The 13,912-nt window shown below is 40.9% G+C and overlaps 1 protein-coding gene across 1 annotated transcript in view; it reads left to right on the forward strand.

Moving 5' to 3' along the window:
* FAM174A (family with sequence similarity 174 member A) overlaps positions 1-13,908 on the forward strand; it is a 39,560-nt gene extending 25,652 nt beyond the window's left edge. The window contains exons 2-3 of the mRNA XM_048851414.2: positions 6,521-6,655; positions 13,308-13,908. Coding sequence (XP_048707371.2) covers positions 6,521-6,655; positions 13,308-13,311 — 139 coding nt within the window. The 3' untranslated portion in view covers positions 13,312-13,908. The remainder of the gene's footprint in view (positions 1-6,520; positions 6,656-13,307) is intronic.
* The last annotated feature ends 4 nt before the right edge of the window (positions 13,909-13,912 follow it).

Below are 13,912 nucleotides of genomic sequence, written 5' to 3' on the forward strand. Positions count from 1 at the left end.
CTAACTGTCGGGTGTAAAGTTAGTTAAAAATAGAGAGACAAACATGACAGAGCCCAAGGCAGAAACAGCCAAAGAGGCTGCCCACAGGAGAGCTATGGAGGCAAGGGAAAAAGAAATGGAGGAAAAGGAAAAAGAGAGGAAGCATGCTGAGGCGGAGAAGGAAAAAGGAAGCATGCACTGGAGATGAAGGCAAAGGCTGAATGGAATCTACTGGATAACCCTAACCATCCTTCTCCAACAATCCACAAATGGGAGCGATTATGTCCACAGTATGATGAATCCAGTGATATTGCTGAATATTTTCTCACCTTTGAGAGACTGTGCACTCTCCATAAAATTTTTTGAAGCTCACAAGTGACCACATTGGTTGCAAAATTAACTGGAAGAGCTCTGGACATATTCAATAAGATGCTTATTGGTGAGGCTTCTGACTATAAGTTCAAGGATTTGGTTTTAAAGCAATTTCAAATTACATCTGAAACATACAGAGTAAAATTTCGAACCTTTAAGAGAGGGCCTGGACTAAATAAAGTGGCTTATCTAAATCAGATGAAGGATCTGTTAGATAAATGGGTCCAAGGAAGGGGTGTCACTAGCTTTGACGGAATGTGTGATTTGATAGCTCAGGAGCAATTCCTGACTATGTCCAAGGAGGAAATAAAACAGTGTTTAAGGGGTAAGGAAATGGACTCAGCAAAAAGTCTTGCTTCTTATGCTGATCGATACGAGCAGTCCCAGACCGCCAGAGAGGCGGGGCAAGCTGGAACAAAACGGGTGGAGAGAGGAACAACGCTGGTCGCAGTTAGAGCGGATACCAGAAGGGACACCCTTGGACCACACCCTACCACTGGGGGCGGCCCAAGGCCCCAACTACACACCAAGGAACACTCCAGACACCTTATTGTCCTGCCACGCCATTCTCCAGCAACCCACCTCGCCCCAGTGACCCGTCAGCTGGACAGTGTTTTAAATGTAATGAGCCGGGGCCTGTGAAGGCCAGCTGCCCCAAGAACCCCAACAGATTTCCACCGGAATCCCACCAGAGGTCCTCAGGCCCAGATATCCTCAGAGCGGAGTGTGGGCAAGAGTGTGAGTGTGGGTGGGAAGAAAGTCACTGCGTGGAGGGACACTGGAGCACAAGTGTCAGCTATCCATGCTTCCTTAGTGGACCCAAATTAAATCAACCCAGAGATCCAAGTGACAACTGAACCCTTCAAGTGCAACTCTTTCAATTTGCCTACAGCCAAGTTGGCTATCCAGTACAAGGACTGGTCAGGAACGTGGACTTTTGCAGTCTGTGTTGATTATCCCATCCCCATGCTGTTGGGGGAAGACTTGGCCAATCATGTGAAGCTGTCTTGCCTAGCTCTGTTCCGGAAACGTCTACCAGGACCCAGTCAGAGATGATGGAACTGGACCCCATGCCAACGTCTGCAACAGCAGTAGTGGATCCAGTCCCAGAGATCCAGACAGAGCCAGCCCCAGCATGGAACCTGCGGAATAACCAGCACCAGACCCATTGCCAGCACTGAATTCCATACTTGAAACCCCAACACCAGAGGGCCGCACCGAACCTGAACCCGCAGCAGCCCATAACCCTACACAAGAGGCTCAGCCGGAGCCTGAACCCCAACATAGTACACCAGCGGAGAGCGGTTCCCAGTCAACAGAAACAGCCCCATCCCCTACATTGCTTCCAGAGGGACCAAACCTAGGTCCACAATCCAATGAGGAACTGATATCTCCAGCATCAAGGGAACAGTTCCATACCGAACAGGAAGCAGATGAAAGCCTCCAGAGAGCTTGGACGGCAGCACGGAGCAACCCACCGCCTCTCAGCTCTTCTAATCAATCCAGGTTTGTTGTAGAAAGAGGACTTCTATACAAGGAAACTCTTTCTGGTGGACACCAGGAAGACTGGCATCCTCAGAGACAGTTGGTAGTTGCAACTAAATACCGGGCCAAGCTCTTGAGCTAAGCCCACAATCATCCTAGTGGCTATGCTGGGGTGAACAGGACCAAAGACCGTTTGGGGAGGTCATTCCACGGGGAGGGAATGGGCAAGGATGTCTCTACCTATGTCCGGTCTTGTGAGTTATGCCAAAGAGTGGAAAAACCCCAAGACCAGGTCAAAGCCCCTCTCCAGCCACTCCCCATCATTGAGGTTCCATTTCTGCGAGTAGCTGTGGATATTCCGGGTCCTTTTCCGAAAAAGACACCCAGAGGAAAGCAGTACATACTGACTTCCATGGATTTTGCCACCCGATGGCCAGAAGCAGTAGCTCTAAGCAACACCAGGGCTCAAAATGTGTGCCAGGCACTAGCAGACAGTTTTGCCAGGGTAGGTTGGCCCTCCGACATCCTCACAGATGCAGGAACTAATTTCCTGGCAGGAACTATGGAAAGCCTTTGGGAAGCTTGTGGGGTAAATCACTTGGTTGCCACCCCTTACCATCATCAAACAAATGGCCTGGTAGAGAAATTTAATGAGACTTTGGGGGCCATGATACATAAATTCGTAAATGAGCACTCCAATGATTGGGACCTAGTGTTGCAGCAGTTGTTCTTTGCCTACAGAGCTGTACCACATCTCAGTTTAGGGTTTTCACCATTTGAACTTGCATATGGCCTTGAGGTTAAGGGGCCATTACAGTTGGTGAAGCAGCAATGGGAGGGGTTTACACCTTCCCTAAGAACTAACATTCTGGACTTTGTAACCAACCTACAAAACACCCTCCAAACCTCTTTAGCCCTTGCTAAAGGAAACCTAAAGGATGTTCAAAAAGAGCAAAAAGCCTGGTATGATAAACATGCCAGAGAGCATTCCTTCAAAGTAGTGGACCAGATCATGGTCTTAAAGGCGCTCCAGGCCCATAAAATAGAAGCATCGTGGGAAGGGCCACTCACGGTCCAGGAGCGCCTGGGAACTGTTAATTATCTCATAGCATTCCCCACCTCCAACCGAAAGCCTAAGGTGTACCATATTAATTCTCTAAAGCCCTTTTATTCCAGAGAATTAAAGGTTTGTCAGTTTACAGCCCAGGGAGGAGATGACGCTGAGTGGCCTGAAGGTGTCTACTATGAAGGGAAAAGGGCTGGTGGCATGGAAGAGGTGAACCTCTCCATGACCCTTGGACATATGCAGTGACAGCAGATCAAGGAGCTGTGCACTGGCTATGCACCGACGTTCTCAGCCACCCCAGGACTGACTGAACGGGCATACCACTCTGTTGACATAGGTAGTGCTCACCCAATTAAAGTCCAGCCTTACCGGGTGTCTCCTCAAGCTAAAACTGCTATAGAACGGGAGATCCAGGATATGCTACAGATGGGGGTAATCCGCCCCTCTGGCTGTACATGGGCATCTCCAGTGGTTCTAGTTCCCAAACCAGATGGGGAGATATGTTTTTGCATGGACTGCTATAAATGAAATGCTGTAACTCGCCCAGACAACTATCCAGGGCTATGCACAGATGAACTATTAGAAAAACTGGGACGGGCCCAGTTCATCTCTACCTTGGACTTAACCAAGGGGTATTGGCAGGTACCGCCAGATGAATCCGCCAAGGAAAGGTCAGCCTTCACCACACATGTTGGGCTGTATGAATTTAATGTACTCCCTTTCGGGCTGCAGAATGCACCCGCCACCTTCCAAAGACTTGTAGATTGTCTCCTAGCGGGATTGGGAGAATATGGAATTGCCTACCTTGACGATGTGGCCGTATTTTCGGATTCCTGGGCAGAACACCTGAAACATCTACAAAAAGTCTTCGAGTGCATAAGGGAGGCAGGACTAATTGTTAAGGCTAAGAAGTGTCAAATAGGCCTAAACAGAGTGACTTACCTTGGACACCAGGTGGGTCAAGGAACTATCAACCCCCTACAGGCCAAAGTGGATGCTATCCAAAAGTTGCCTGTCCCAAAGTCAAAGAAACAGGTCCAATCCTTCTTAGGCTTGGCCGGATATTACAGGCGATTTGTACCGCAATACAGCAAAATTGCTGCCCCACTGACAGACCTAACCAAAAAGAAACTGCCAAATGCCGTTCAGTGGACCAAAGAGTGTCAGAAGGCCTTTAACCAGCTTAAAGCGACACTCCTGTCTGACCCTGTGCTAAGGGCCCCAGACTTCAACAAACCGTTCCTAGTAACCACAGATGTGTCCGAGCATGGTGTGGGAGCAGTTTTAATGCAGGAAGGACTGGATCAAGAATTCCACCCTGTAGTGTTTCTCAGCAAGAAGCTGTCTGAGAGGGAAAGCAACTGGTCAGTCAGTGAAAAAGAATGTTATGCTATTGTCTATGCTCTGGAAAAGCTACGCCCATACGCTTGGCGATGGCGTTTCCACCTGCAAACCGACCATGTTGTGCTACAGTGGCTTCATACTGTCTCGGGAAATAACAAAAAACTTATTTGGTGGAGTTTAGCTCTCCAAGATTTTGATTTTGACATACAACACATCTCAGGAGCTTCTAACAAAGTGGCTGATGCACTCTCCTTTGAAAGTTTCCCAGAATCAAATGGTTAAAATCGTCCTTGAGATGTGAATATATATTGTTAGTCTTTATATACTTGATAGTATATTTAGAGGTGCATGTGTCTTAACTCTGTTTTCTCCTAGAGCTCCAGGAAGAAATCACAGCTAGCGTTTCACCCTATCTGTGATTTGGGGGGCGTGTCATAAATATAAAGGGAAGGGTAAAGACCTTTAAATCCCTCCTGGCCAGAGGAAAAACCCTTTCACTTGTAAAGGGTTAAGAAGCTAAGGTAACCTCGCTGGCACCTGACCAAAATGACCAATGAAGAGACAAGATACTTTCAAAGCTGGAGGCGGGAGGGGGTGTGGGGACAAAGGGTTCTCTGTCTGTGTTGTGTTTTTTCCTGGGGCCAGAGGAGGAATGCAGGTCAGAACTCCTGTAAAAAGTCAGTAAGCAATCTAGTTAGATATGTGTTAGATTCTGTTTTGTTTAAATGGCTGATAAAATAAGTGGTGCTGAATGGAATCTATATTCCTGTTTTTGTGTCTTTTTGTAACTTAAGGTTTAGCCTAGAGGGATTCTCTATGTTTTGAATCTGATTACCCTGTAAGTTATTTACCATCCTGATTTTCCAGAGGTGATTCTTTCACTTTTTCTTCAATTAAAATTCTTCTTTTAAGAACCTGATTGCTTTTTCATTGTTCTTAAGATCCAAGGGTTTGGGTCTGTGTTCACCTATGCAGATTGGTGAGGATTTTTATCAAGCCTTCCCCAGGAATTTTTGGGGGGAAAGATGTTTCCAAGTGGGTTCTTTCCCTGTTATATTTGTTAGAGGCTTGGTGGTGGCAGCAATAAAGTCCAGGGACAAAAGGTAAAATAGTTTGTACCCTGGGGAAGTTTTAACCTAAGCTGGTAAAAATGAGCTCAGGGCGTTTTTCATGCAGGTCCCCACATCTCTAGCCTAGAGTTCAGAGTGGGGAAGGAACCTTGACAATGCCATTGATATGAAGTATGTGATCATGAGCCCTTATTTCTATAAAGAGTGATTGGTATACTTTGCAGATGTTCAGCTACGTGCTTTTGTCTGGCATTTGGCTTAGTAACAGTTTGGCTCAGTAACAAATAGTTGCCTAATAAGAGTTGTAGTGTTTACTACTTAGTCTAGTTGCAGATAGTGAGTGAAAACACTGCAGCATCCATAGTTCTGCTCATTTTGCTTTTTTTTTTTTAAGATACAATTCCATTAGACCCTTTTTTGGTCAGATATCTTGTCTCTGCATTGTGCATCTATTCTTCAGTATAGAAGTGTACAGCATGTGACATAAAGGTTAACAGGATTTTCCAGTTTGACCAGAGAGTTTTCAGAACCAGAGGTCCATTCTTAATTGCATACCTACATTTGTATGTATAGCTATATCTACACTACCACAGTATGAATAACGTAGCTGGAGTCGACATACCTTAGGTCGAGTTATCACGGGATGTTCGCCGTAGGGGGGTTGACAGGAGACTTACCTTACTGTTCTCGTCGGGGTAGAGTACAGGGGTCGACTGGAGAGTGATCTGCAGTCGATTTGGCAGGTCTTTAAACCCGCTAAATCGACCGCCGATAGATAAATCTCAGAGCGTCGATCCCTGCCATAGTGTAGACCTGCCCTGAAATTACTGCAAATCGTGGATGGTATTTGCACATAGGTAGATAGGTGACTCAAACATGTGGGTTTGCAACTACCTATCTTGGATCTACTGTTAAAGTAATTATTCACAAAAATTTTATACATATTTGTGGTATTTTAGGCTTCCTGTTTTGAAAACTTGGCTCTCAGGGGAATGTTAATCTTTGATATTTTACTTTTACTCTATTGAGATAAAGAAAATATTTTAAATGATTAGCATATATTAAATGTGCAAATATGAAGAATTTAAATACAGATCTATAATTTAAAGAACTAAAACTGTTCTCTTTAATACAGTAATCTCACAGTTATAACTTTCTATTTCAGCAATTTAAAGATTAAAACTTTAAAAACGTTGTATTTCAGCCTCAGAAAAAGAAACAAAAAGACCCGAAGGTATGGAGTTTTGGACACCAACATAGAAAATATGGAGTTGACGCCATTAGAACAAGATGACGATGATGATGATACAACATTGTTTGATGCCAATCATCCTCGAAGGTTAGTGTTTAGAAGTTCAGTGCACTCTTATAGGATGGAGGAATGATGGGGGTCAAGCAACTTCACTACATATTCAAAAGCAAAGCACTTATTGTACATACTAATTTTCAAATGAAGTAGTTAGGCGAGGAGCATCACACTTGTTCAGCAAAGTGACAAATTACAATTTTACATGTGGTCAGTGGCTTTTGCATATGGTTACTTTATCTGGACTCTCAGCTTATATTCAGATTTTCAGAAAGTCTGGTGGACCACGTAAATGCAACAAATGTGAGTCTAAATTTAGGGACTCTTTAAAGTGGCTTAGTTTTCAGAAGTTGTGTACATCTACAGTCTTGGCTTCAATGTGCATTATAGATGCTAAACATAGGCACTTCAGTCTATATTTAAGAACCTAACTGTTCCTAACTGAAAATTCATCAGGGTAGATACCATGGGAAAATGGCACAATTATTAAAAATCTAATGTTGTTGCCTTTGGGTGTTTGTGCCACAATCTTCCTCACTTCTATGTAGAAAAAATGTGTGGTTCACAATTCTGTGCCTAAATCTAGTGCTCGGGGTTATGTGAAGACTTTATTTTCCCTCCTTGTAGCTAGAGATAGGGCAGGTACTTCAATAGGCTTTCCAATAAATGCCAACAAGTTGGCATGACTTAATTTTTTTCAAGTTGTGACAAAGTTCCTCCTCTACCTTGGTGGGTCCTGCACTTTTTGGCTGATTTGCTCACCTCAGAGGTTCACGGCAGCCCTCCATTTAGCCACTTCTACTAGAGCCTCAAACCTGCCATACACTTAACTAACCTCATCACTGTTCTCCATTTCCCCCATGCTGGCCAATCTCCACAGTCTCTGTTGCCCCACGTAGTGGGTCAGGGACAGGCCAGATCCCTTTCCAAATTAGACCTTCCCTTCTGGTGTTGCTCACAGACCAGGTCAACTCCTCCTGTGTCCGATCAGGAGTTGGGGGAACCCGGGCCCGCCCTCTATACCGGGTTCCAGCCCAGAGCCCTGTGGATAGCCCCTGTCTGTCTCCTGTAACAGCTGTGTGACAGCTACAACTCCCTGAACTACTTCCCTATGGCCTCCCCTCAGCACCTTTTTATCCTCACCACAGGATCTTCCTCCTGAAGCCTGATCACACTTGTACTCCTCAATCCTCCAGCAGCATACCTTGTCGCTCCCTGCTCCTTGCACGTGCTCCACGAACTGGTGGGCGGTCCTTTTTAAACCAGGTGTCCTGATTAGTCTGTCATAATTGATTCTAGTATGTTCTTAATTGGCTCCAGGTGTCTGAATTAGCTTGCCTGTCTTAATTGGTTCTAGCAGGTTCCTGATTGCTCTAGCACAGCCCTTGCTCTGGTCACTCAGGGAACAGAAAACTATTCATCCAGTGGCCAGTATATTTGCCTTCTAGCAGACTCCTGTACCCCACTGGTCTGGGTCTGTCACAAAGTGTACAAGGAGTCTAAGCTCTGCTTAGAAATGTAGATACAAATACCCATTCTTGGCATCTGTGGCTGTAAAGTTACTTTGTACTCCTGTAAATGAGTCTTGTGTAAAGCAAGGAGGAATCTGAGATGCTTTCAAGTTCACTTCATACAGAGATTAAATGTTATCTCACCTGCTGAGAATTGGAGTATCTGATCTAAAAGGAATGTGTAGCTGGTACAGGACAGTTTTTAAAATACTAAGCTCAACATATAGAGAAGAACTCTGTGTAAGTTCAAAAACTTGTCTTTCTCACAAACAGAAGTAGGTCCATTAAAAGATATTACCTCACCCACCTTGTCTCTCACTTAGTGGTGAGGCAGATTACTGTTTGTAGAATTTAATGCAGTAGACCACTCCAATCTGTCACATGGAGGAGCTACATTTGGAAAACAAAAGTACAGATACACATCTCTTTCCTGTATATATTTTTCTTTGTTTTGGCAGAATATAATATGACTCAGTCTAATTTTTTTCCTCTTAAAAACCTTTTGCAGATTATATTAGATTTTCTAGATTTTGACACTGCAGTGTATGTAACAGATGTTCTCACTATCCCACTTTCTACCTTTGTATGTCATTCTCTAAACTTAATTCACATTCTGCAAATATGCCAGAAATCAAATCCATAGCTTGAAGCTTACTGTGCACTAAGAGAGAGCATCTTCTGTGCCCTATTTTTTTTAAAAAACCTTTTCTCTTCTTGTCTTTTTGATAGTTATTAGGTTGGTTTCAAAGTCATTGTAACTATTCAGTATTTTATATTTATTTATTTTGCTGCTATGACTTTAGAAAGGCCTCTATTTTTATGACTGCTCCATATATTTTTCTGTCTTTATGGATCAAATTGCCCAGTGTTAATACTTAGACCATAAGTCTTCTAAACCAGTATGTTTATATTTCGGAAATTATTCCATTATATGATAGCTAATTAATACTACGGTATCTAATTTTGCATAGTATTCCTATCATTTCTCTCTAGACTTAGGCATTTCTGAGATTCTCACATAATATACTTCGGTGGTCTTCAGCAAAGCATCTTCATTAAAAGCAGTTAAATTGCCACAGATCCTCTTAGCTATGCAACCTGTCATGAAGTACCTCAATCTAAGTGTGCAAAGCAGATTGCAATATCTGCAGTAGAGCAGTGTATCTTTCTCCCTTGACAGAATAAATGAGGAGGAAACGGAGAAGAGAACTGCTGACACAAGTGTGTTGGAAAATCAAGACTGCCTTCGTTTTTCCATTTTGCCAGCCAAAAAGGTGTGATGTAAAGGGTGTATATGGGCATCCTTAGCGGCCTGAGGGCTAAATATATCGCTGTACAGTATAAAACCCAAAGGGACAAATTTGACAGTTGATTAAATCTGAATGGGATCGTACCAAAGATCTAGTCAGTTTTAATGAGATATTCAGTAAATCGTATTTGTTCCCCTTCAAAATATACCTCTGGAACTTAGGTTGCCAATGCAGTGGCTAGAAACTGGAACCTTCCTTCCAACAGTTCAGAGATGATAAACTATTAAATTATAAAATAAATAATTAAAATTGCTCATTTGAAAAACATTTTGTAGTCTTTAGAATGACAGCTGTTACCCACATTTAATTTATCTGCTTATATTGCTATACATTCTGGCAGCTATTAATGTAAATAAGAAACACATCTTGCTGCTGAAGATTCTAATAAGATGCTTCAGTCAGAAAATAGAACCAGACATTTTTTGTTCTGAATCTAAGAAAACTAAAGAAAATAGTGGTGGTTATGGGAACCAACCATGTACTGGACCGGAGAATAACAGTTGTTCCTTGACGCAGTTGTTAGATACGAAGAGACTATCCATTGTAAAATTCACACTACTACTTTGAGATGGCGTTTTTATAAGAAAATTTAACGAAATGTGACTTCTCCATGGTAAAAGTGATTATAGCACCATACTAGCAATGCAATGGAAAGTGATACACACTAAGAAATCAGTTTGAGGTGCTTTAGGTGCCACAGTGATGGGAACAGTATCAGAACCTAGATAGAAAAGCATTTTATTTTTAAAAATCTATTTTCATGTGTTACTAATGGTGTCCTTGCAAAGCCCAAAGCAAAATTTCTTTTCAGTTTTGTCTGTCTTCAGTCTTTTTAAATATTCTTGTTCTTATTATTACGTGGATTAAGGGATTTTGACCCATCCTATACTTGCTGTATAATATACTAGCATGGTGATGATATGCTCATGCTCTGTTTTGAAAATCACTTGTGTTTGCTTCCACTTTTATAAGAGGAGACTGCAGCTTAATATTTGCTCTGTAGAGTTGCTGTACTCCACAAGACTGAAACCTCAACAGTTTACTAGCTTGCAGAATCTGAGTTCTGCAAGAATAGTGATTTGAGACAGAGTAACTCTGGACAAACTAACCAAACTTAAGTTAACAGAGAGCAGTGATACTCAGACTTAAGAGCCAAATTAGCTATCAACATTCCCCAAAAGAGCCACGGTAGTGTGAATTGTTTCATTTACTTCTCTCTATCTATATTATTCTCACAGCACAATGACTGACCAAGTGTTATTATTTTATCAACTATACTTGGTTAATAACATATTATGTGTCTCTGGCATTTTTTTTTAGCACATTAAAGAGCCACTTGCGGCTCACAAGCCTCAGTCTGAGTATCACTTACCTAGAGTTTCAGTTAACCAATTTAGAAAATTATAGTTGTACTATGTACACAGCACAGACATAGCATAAATGTCTCCAGAAGAGAATAGCCTGCTAAACATTCATATTTAAGAAATATTAAGGTAAAAGTGTTGCAGAGAATTGAACTTGTTCTTTTTTGTCTTGCAAAGGAAAGAGAGCTACAAAGTCCTAATTCATTATTCAAGTGTCTTGAGCCACCATCTCAGGATGAAAAGCTAGGGCAAATGGCTTCCAGGGGCTTCCAATTTCATCCAGTCCATAATATAAGAAGAAATTAATCTTGAAAATCTATGTAAATCAGAGGCTTGCTACATTATCTCATATTGCACAATTTATTTAATCTTGTAGAGAAACTCTCAGCCTTTGCAAGAGGTTGATTCAGCAGCTTATTAGGACCCCTCTTTCTTCCCTCCCACCCCACCCCCCCTTTTTTTTGTCTTCCAGTGTTTTCCTCCATTGCTTGTTCAGGTAGTCCATTTGAGTTACCTGTAGAGAATAACATTTCAAACAGTTGCTGCTAAGTTAACATTCCCATTTACACACAGTATTTACTGAGTATTGCTGCTCAGTGGCATTGTTTGGAGGATTAGTGCAGAAATTTGAAACCTGGGTGTAGGATGCTTAAAAAGTACATCTTCATGATTAGGAGCGTGTTGACTCTGGTTGGACTTTTGGTAGGTTCATGGCAAGCACTGGTGTAATTAAATCTTTTGAAACTCATCACTTTTCAACCAGTATGTTTTAATGGTTATCGGGATCTGTATTATTCTTAAAGGAATGACAGGTAAGGATTTAAAGGCCTAGAGAGTTGATTTAGGGATGGAGGAGAATCTTGCAGTTGCCTGTAGAGAAGGCACCTAGTGCATCTGAACATCTGGCTGACTGGTATAATTTTACTTCCAAAGGTTTTTTTTATCATTGGTGGTGTTGATGTGCACAAAATTTTTATCATAGAAATCTGCTGCAACTCCAACCCAGATTATACAGGAAAACCTTTTTATTTTTATTTTTAAAACTGATAAACCCTTTTCTGTTCTACAGACTGATTCATTTATTTTTTTTATTGTTTAGGTAAAAACAAATTACTACATGCTACAGTGAAATTAAAATTGTAACACAAAAACAAAATTTCCTATTTAAGGATGACTGGCTATAATGTATGTAGGTGTACTTCAATATTGCAAGAATCTAGTGACTGACATATGATTTGAATTTGTATAGTATCTGTTAACTATTCAAAAACAATTTGGAGTGAAGTAGTTGCCTAATTTTAAAATTTAAAAAATGGAAGTGAGCAAGAGAAATACGAAAGAATAACTTTTTGAAAATAAATGGTGTTCCTGAGGCTAAGATTGCATACAGGTTTTTCTAGCTGGGAGGAGCTACAAAGGTTTATGTGCTTGCACTATGTCAAATTCGTGTGAAATAACCATGGGGAGTCTGGTGCTAGGTAGAAGGGGACTAAAGAAAAGATATGTGAGGTCGGCTGGAGTTCCTCTATTGAGGGCTTTATAAACAAGGAGGGCAATTTGGAACTGTGTCGTGAAACAAATGGTTGAGCCAGTAGAGTTAGTACAGGATGATTTGGAACTGCAATTTGACATACTTGTAAGTAGACAACCAACAGCACTGAAAACTGAAACCAAGTTCCCGATAACAATCAGCTGTGGGATACTTTGATAGCTGTAGACAAATGTCATGGAAAAACAGGTGTTTGTATTTTATCTCTTCTGTAAGATAAGATAAAAAGCTATAAATTGCTTCTTCAGAAAGACTTGCCACACTGGTTCTCTAAAATAACAAAACACCGTGTAAAACAAACACCTGACAACCTGCATTAGAGAATACTTGTTGGCATTCAAATTACTTGCAAAAGTCCCAGAGGTTAGAATATAGCCCTCAAGTATCCTCTTCAAGATTTACAAGAAGAAGCATCTACTTTGTGCAGGTGAAACATCCTGACGTTAGCCAGCCAAGAAGTTTACTGCTGAAGTTGTGAATCAGGGGAAAAAACCACAAAAGCCTTTGTTACTTAGAAATAGGGCATTTCAGTAGATCATAATAGTGAACATGTTTGGATTGAAAGGGATCAGACCTGGTGTATTTGAATATTGTGGAAACACAATATTAGTTTTAAAAGAACTCAGATTGACAAATCCTTGGTTCCTAAATACAATACATACTTTGCAGTACATACTATAGAATCTTAAGTCTTTAAACTATTCTTTTTGTAAAGATAAACCTAGCATGGAGAAATCATCCTTCAAAATGCACTATTCCATCATTATACAGTATAACAAATCGATGGAAGGATATTTTATGTATGAGGCAGACTCCTTTTATCAGTACCAGAAGTTATTGGGTTTTTGGACAGGTTTAATCAGAGCAAAAATATTTTAATTTCTTTTGTTTTTAAAGGTGTTTAAAAATGTATATGTTTAAAGATTACCACCTCTGTTTCTTCTGTTGCAGATAAGTATGTGCCTTTCATTGAGAGAAATTAATCTTAAATCAACAGAAAGAGGAGGTTATGCAGGAGGAATAAGAAGCCAATATATCAACAGGGTTGGGGGGGTATTTAAAGTGTGTATATTATGGTATGCTTAGTTTGTTGCAATAAATACTATAACAATTTGTTGTACCTCTTTGTACATACAGAAATACTCTAAATTCAGAGGGGTGTGCACTAAAATTCAAAACTATTTGGAAAGGAGATTCCCTTTTAAAACAGGGTATTTTCTGCTTATTTTAATTCCCTATTTGTGTATATGTATTGTATACTTTTCTGTACCAATCTGGAATACGTTCACTTATTTTTGCCAGTGTAATATTTTAAGTCCATATAAACATCATCATCTTATGTATGTGTGAATTCTGTAGTATGGCTAGATTTTGTGTAGTTTAGTTGAGTTTCTTTCCCTATCTTGAAAAAGCTCTGTGCCAAACTACTGCCTCTTGTTTTCTTTTGGGTTTTTTTGTTTGAAATATTTGACTAAATGAATGTGAGTTATTGTATGTAAACATTATTTAAAACTGCCTAAGTGCACCAATAAAATGTTTACAATATTCCTAACATT

The sequence above is a fragment of the Caretta caretta genome, chromosome 5 (genome assembly GCF_965140235.1).
Source record: "Caretta caretta isolate rCarCar2 chromosome 5, rCarCar1.hap1, whole genome shotgun sequence".
NCBI classification, from domain to species: Eukaryota; Metazoa; Chordata; order Testudines; family Cheloniidae; genus Caretta; species Caretta caretta.